General features: G+C 48.5%; 1 protein-coding gene across 1 annotated transcript in view; it reads right to left on the bottom strand.

Moving 5' to 3' along the window:
- Nucleotides 1-1113: 1113 nt before the first annotated feature.
- Nucleotides 1114-6951, bottom strand: part of LOC112078422 (protein FAM91A1) — a gene marked incomplete at its 3' end in the record, with an annotated part of 15333 nt that continues 9495 nt past the window's right edge. The window contains exons 2-5 of the mRNA XM_024144677.2: nt 4938-5072; nt 1852-1965; nt 1480-1552; nt 1114-1221 (exon numbers count right to left, since the gene is read on the bottom strand). Of these exons, the coding sequence (XP_024000445.1) occupies nt 1114-1221; nt 1480-1552; nt 1852-1965; nt 4938-5072 (430 nt within the window). The remainder of the gene's footprint in view (nt 1222-1479; nt 1553-1851; nt 1966-4937; nt 5073-6951) is intronic.

Here is a 6951-nt window from a genome sequence, read left to right as displayed (position 1 = left end):
TACTTTAACAACCATTAAACCAGACTGATGGCTATCCGTTACCTCACTGGTACATTAACCGACTGATGGCTATCGTTACGCTCAATCACACATTAAACCAGACTGATGGTATCGTACTCTCTGGTACCTTAACACATTAAAACCATCTGGGTCTCCAGCTCAGGGAGCAGAACCCAGGATGCCAACAGACTGCCTCCTTTAGTTATGAGTCTCCTGCTCAGGGAGCAGAACCAGGATGCAACCAGAACTGCTTCTCCTCATTAGTTATGAGTCTCGCTCAGGGAGCAGAACCCAAGGATGCCAACCAGACTGCTTCTCCTCATTGTTATGAGTCTCAGCTCAGGGAGCAGAACCGGGATGCCAACAGCTGCTCTCCTCATTAGTTTGTGTCTCCCAGCTCAGGGAGCAGACAGGATACCAACAGACTGCCCCTCATTAAGTTTTGTGTCTCAGCTCAGGGGCAGAACCAGGATAACAACAGACTGCTCTCATCATTAGTTCTGTGTCTCCAGCTAGGGGAGCAGAACCAGGATGCACCAGACTGCTCTCCTCATTAGTTTCTGTGTCTTCCACTCGGGAGCAGAACCAGGATGCCCAACCAGACTGCCTCTCATTAGTTTTGTGCTCCAGCTCAGGAGCAGAACCCAGGAATACCAACAGCTGCTCTCCTCATTAGTTCTGTGTCTCCAGTCAGGGCGCAGAACCCAGAGCCACAGACTGACTCTCTCATTAGTGTTGTGTCTCCAGCTCAGGGAGCAGAACCAGGATGCAACCAGACTGTCTCCTCATTAGTTTCTGTGTCTCAGCTCAGGGAGCAGAACCAGGATGCAACCAGCTGTGCTCTCTCATTAGTTCTGGTCTCCTGCTTCGTCAGGGCAGGAGTCTTTCCATCCACCTGAGTTTTTTACTACCAGGTGCTGCTTAGCAGATAGTACGTGCATCAATGCCTTGGTAATGTCACTGAAAAGAGACGTAACTTCTCCGTCCACCTACCCTGCCACTGTTCACCTGCCATCAGACCTACTCCACCCTGCACCACTACTCAGTCGCCGCTATCTGCTACCCACCCCTGCCGTCTGATCCTACCCCACCCCGGTCTCTACTTCCACTCACCCCGTCGGAGCTCTCGCTGGCCATCCTGCGGTGCTGGTGTTGGGGTGGAGCATGGTGATGTAACCACACTGGTGCTCCAGATCACCTTCTCCTCAGCAGCAGCAGGGCCTTGTGGACACACATGTTGGAGAAGGAGACTCTGGGAGGAGGGGGCAGAAAGGGTTCAATTAGGTTTACGCGAAAATTTGTATATCATATAATGTGGATACTTCTAACGTGTCACTTCCTGTAGTCAACCAAATTCAAAAGAAGAGAGGGCTTGAGAAAAGTAACAGGTCTCTGACTTGATTATCTGAAACGATCGTCAGTTCTGCAGGCTCAGATAGATCGCAGTGCATCAAATACAGCAGCTAAAGAACCAGCTACCTCCTTTGAGATCCTCCTGGTCAAACGGGAAGGGGACGTGAACTGTCTCTCCATGACCCTGCACCCCATGGCCCTGTGGACCCAGAGAGACTTACGTTAGAGTGTGTGTGTGTTTAAATTATATATATATTATTTTATTTAACCTTTATTTAAATAGGCAAGTCAGTGAAGAATAAATGTTTATTTATAATCACTGCCTACACCGGCCAAACCCGGACAATGCTGGGCCAATTCTGCGCCCCCTATGGGACTACCGATCACGGCCGGTTGTGATACAGCCTGGAATCGAACCAGGGTGTCTGTAGTGACGCCTCTAGCACTGAGATGCAGTGCCTTAGACAGCTGCGCCACTCGGGTGTGTGTGTCTCTTACCTGAATGAGTACAGCGGAGTGTGTGAGGGCGTCATTGAGCATGGCCAGCACGTTAGACGAAGGTACCACACCTGGGTCGTGACCCCAGGAAGTGATCAGCAACCTGTCATAGACCTGGAACTCATACAACATAATTAATCACCAGGGATCCTCACAACCAGAGAAATTGTATTTTGATGCAATAATTGGTTTACTGGAGTCTGTCTTTCCGATGACAGACAGTAGCTCGAAGGCTAAACAGGAAGGACCAGCGGTTTCCCAGACATAGATAAAGCCAAGTCCTAGACTTAGACGGAAGTTCTTCATTGAATTATATTTTGAGTCCAAAACAAAGATTAATGTATGTCTGTGAAACCAGTCCACAGAATATTATATATCACTCAGTGAGAAGCGATGTCGCGCCAAATCTTGCCAATTTTAGAGTCGCTCATCAGTTGTAGGTCTTAATACGTGACTAGTGTACTATAGACCTTGGGAGATGTTTGATCCTGGTAATGTTATTAGATCAATTATAGGACTAGCACCTATGTGCTGGTATGTGTTCTTGGTTGTTAGCTTCTATAGAACTTGACCTCTGGAGCATTGTCTGGGTTATGTTTCTACAGACTGATCTGGGAGAGTTGTTTCTGCGTTGGTTTTCTATAGATCTTGAACTCTGTGCTGTTGGACGTAGATGTCTGGTAGTTACTTTACCTAACCTGGGAACTGATCTGGAGAATGTCTGACGCTGGTTTTTTATCTGGAGATCGAGAACCTGGGAGATGTCTGGTAGGTTTCTAACAGATGACCTGGGAGATGTCTGGTGGTTTCTATAGACTGACCTGGAAGATGTCTGGTAGTTTCTATAGACTGAACCTGGGAGATGTTGGTGTTTCTATAGACTGACTGGGAGATGTCTGGTAGTTTCTAAACAATGACTGACCTGGGAGATGTTCTGGTGGTTTCTATAGACTGACCTGGGAGATGTCTGGTAGTTTCTATAGACTGACTGGGAGATGTCTGGTGTTTCTATAGACTGACCTGGGAGATGTCTGGTAGTTTCATACAGACTGACTCTGGGAGATGTCTGGTGGTTTCTATAGACTGACCTGGGAGATGTCTGGTAGTTTCTATAGACTGACCTGGAGATGTCTGGTAGTTTCTACAGACTGACCTGGGAGATGTCTGGGTGGTTTCTATAGACTGACCTGGAAGATGTCTGGTAGTTTTATAGACTGACCTGGAGATTGTCTGGTAGTTTTCTATAGACTGACCTGGGAAGATGTCTGGTAGTTTCTATAGACTGACCTGGAGATGTCTGGTGTTTCTATGACTGACCTGGGAGTGTCTGGTAGTTTCTATAGACTGACCTGGGAGATGTCTGGTAGTTTCTATAGACTGACCTGGGAGATGTCTGGTAGTTTCTACAGACTGCCTGGGAGATGTCTGGTGTTTCTATAGACTGACCTGGGAGATGTCTGGTGTTTCTATAGACTGACCTGGAAGATGTCTGGTAGTTTTATAGACTACCTGGAGATGTCTGTAGTTTCTAGACTGACCTGGGAGATGTCTGGTAGTTTCATAGACTGACCTGGGAGATGTCTGGTAGTTTCTATAGACTGACCTGGGAGGTGTGGTAGTTTCTATAGACTGACCTGGAGATGTCTGGTAGTTTCTATAGACTGACCTGGGAGATGTCTGGTAGTTTCTATAGACTGACCTGGGAGATGTCTGGTAGTTTCTATAGACTGACCTGGGAGATGTCTGGTAGTTTCTACAGACTGACCTGGGAGATGTCTGGTGGTTTCTATAGACTGACCGGAGATGTCTGGTAGTTTCTATAGACTGACCTGGGAGATGTCTGGTGGTTCTATAGACTGACCTGGGAGATGTCTGGTAGTTTCTAACAGACTGACCTGGGAGATGTCTGGTAGTTTCTATAGACTGACCTGGGAGATGTCTGGTGTTTCTATGACTGACCTGGAAGATGTCTGGTAGTTTCTATAGACTGACCTGGAGATGTCTGGTAGTTTTCTAGCAGACTGACCTGGGAGATGTCTGGTAGTTTCTATAGACTGCCTGGGAGATATGTCTGGTTTTCTATAGACTGACCTGGAAGATGTCTGGTAGTTTCTATAGACTGACCTGGGAGATTGTCTGGTAGTTCTATAGACTGACCTGGGAATGTCGGTAGTTTCTAGCGACTGACCTGGGAGATGTCTGGTGTTTCTATAGACTGACCTGGGAAGTTGTCTGGAGTTTCATAGACTGACCTGGGAGATGTCCTGGTGGTTTCTATAGACTGACCTGGGAGATGTCTGGTAGTTTCTATAAGACTGACCTGGAGATGTCTGTGGTTTCTATAGACTGACCTGGGAGATGTCTGGTAGTTTCTAGACTGACCTGGGAGATGTCTGGTGTTTCTATAGACTGACTGGAAGATGTCTGGTAGTTTCTATAGACTGACCTGGGAGATGTCTGGTAGTTTCTAGACTGACCTGGGAGATGTCTGGTAGTTTCTATAGACTGACCTGGGAGATGTCTGGAGTTTCTATAGACTGACCTGGAAGATGTCCGGTAGTTTCTATAGACTGACCTGGGAGATGTCTGGTAGTTTCTATAGACTGACCTGGAAGATGTCTGGTAGTTTCTATAGACTGACCTGGGAGATGTCTGGTAGTTTCTATAGACTGACTGGAAGTGTCGAGTTTCATAGACTGACCTGGGAGATGTCTGGTAGTTTCTACTAGACTGACTGGGAGATGTCTGGTAGTTTCTATAGACTGACCTGGAGATGTCTGGTAGTTTTATAGACTGACCTGGGAGATGTCTGGTAGTTTCTATAGACTGACCTGGAGATGTCTGGTAGTTTCTATAGACTGACCTGGGGATGTCTGGTGTTTCTATAGACTGACCTGGGATGTGTTGGTGTTTCTATAGACTGACCTGGGAGATGTCTGGTAGTTTCTATAGACTGACCTGGAAGATGTTCTGGTAGTTTCTATAGACTGACCTGGAAGATGTCTGGTGTTCTATAGACTGACCTGGAGATGTCTGGTAGTTTCTATAGACTGCCTGGAGATGTCTGGTAGTTTCTATAGACTGACCTGGAAGATGTCCGGTAGTTTCCGGAGCCTGGAAGCCCTTGGACAGCAGCGGGAGGGAGGACCCTGGCCGGTCACATGGTACAGGTAGAGCTTGAACCAGATGGAGCTCACCTCTGGGATGGCTGGCCCAATGTGCTGCAGGGGGAACAACAATAACATTTATTTATTAATGAATGTATGTTTGATTTGAAAAGGGAACAGAAAAAAGCACATACTACTTTACGTACCATTACATCCGTCTGATTAGCTGGATCCCAGCCAAGGATGGGGTCAACTGGATCCCCAGCCAAGGATGGGGTCAACTGATCCAGCAAGGATGGGGTAACTGGATCCCAGCCAGGATGGGGTCAACTGGATCCGCAGGATCACTGGATCCAGCCATAGGATGGGTCAACTGGATCCAGCCAAGGATGGGTCAACTGATCCCAGCCAAGGATGGGGTCAACGATCAGCCAAGGATGGGTCAACTGGATCCCAGCCAAGGATGGGGTCAACTGGATCCCAGCCAAGGATGGGGTCACTCAGTGTTCAATTCATCATCAAACACAAGTTGTTGAATTTACAATAATTTTTAATCCTGAAAACAGCCTGATCCACCCCCTGACCGGATGCACAGCAGACTCGACATCACCTGATGACCGGTCATCGGCAGCCCACTGTACCGGTGCTAGATCCACCCCCGGAGGGTGACCATCTGACGTGTGATCCACGTCTCGAACTGATCACAAGCGGTCGTCTTCATCAACACAAACTGATCCAACAGTTGACTTCTGGCAATTACTGACCGTGTGTCTATGCCGACTCCAGCTGACCGGGCTGCTAGTCCCCCTCGGACCTCGCTGATCCACCCCGCTGCACCGGCTGCTGATCCCACGGCTCGCTGACCGGTGCTGTTCCACCCTCCTGACGGTGCTGTTCCACCCTCCTGACCGGTGCTGTTCCACCCTCCTGACGCGGTGCTGATCCACCCTCCTGACCGGTGGCGTGATCCACCCCTCCTGACCGTGCTGATCCACCCTCCTGACTGCTGATCACTCGATGGCTCCACCCTCCTACATGTCCTGTTAGTCAGAGAGACAGGCTTGTCAACATGTCCTGTTAGTCAGAGAGACAGGCTTGTCCATGTCCTGTTAGTCAGAGAGACAGGCTTGTCAACATGTCCTGTTAGTCAGAGAGACAGGCTCGTCAACATGTCCATTTAGTCAGAGAGACAGGCTCGTCAACATGTCCTGTTAGTCAGAGAGACAGGCTCGGCAACATGTCCTGTTAGTCAGAGAGACAGGCTCGTCAACATGTCCTGTTAGTCAGGAGACGGCTGTCACATGTCCTGTTAGTCGAGGACAGCTGTCAACATGTCCTGTTAGTCAGAGAGACAGGCTTGTCACATGTCCTGTTAGTCAGAGAGACAGGCTCGTCAACATGTCCTGTTAGTCAGAGAGACAGGCTCGGCAACATGTCCTTGTTAGTCAGAGAGACAGGCTCGTCAACATGTCCTGTTAGTCAGAGAGACAGGCTTGTCAACATGTCCATTTAGTCAGAGAGACAGGCTCGTCAACATGTCCTGTTAGTCAGGGGAGACAGGCTGTCAACATGTCTGTTAGTCAAGAGAGACAGGCTTGTCAACATGTCCTGTTAGTCAGAGAGACAGGCTTGTCAACATGTCCTGTTAGTCAGAGAGACAGGCTTGAATGAACAGAAAAACAAGTTAGCCTGTTTTCTCTGTGTGTGTGTGTGTGTGTGTGTGTGTGTGTGTGTGTGTGTGCACACACACTGGGCAGGGTGCACTGAGATTGATCCAACCCAGACTACAGAGCTGGGAGAGAGGCAGACAACACAGTTAGCCTGTAGTTGTATAATTGTATAGGACACACACACACACACACAACACACACACACACACACACACACACACACACACACCACACACACACACACACACACACACACCACACACACACACAGCACACACACACACACTCACACACACACACACAGACTGGAGTCTGTCGCAGGA

This window comes from Salvelinus sp. IW2-2015, unplaced genomic scaffold, assembly GCF_002910315.2.
Source record: "Salvelinus sp. IW2-2015 unplaced genomic scaffold, ASM291031v2 Un_scaffold5662, whole genome shotgun sequence".
NCBI classification, from domain to species: domain Eukaryota; kingdom Metazoa; phylum Chordata; class Actinopteri; order Salmoniformes; family Salmonidae; genus Salvelinus; species Salvelinus sp. IW2-2015.
Note: the sequence above shows the minus strand (reverse complement) of the source record. Positions and strands in the feature narration are given on the sequence as shown.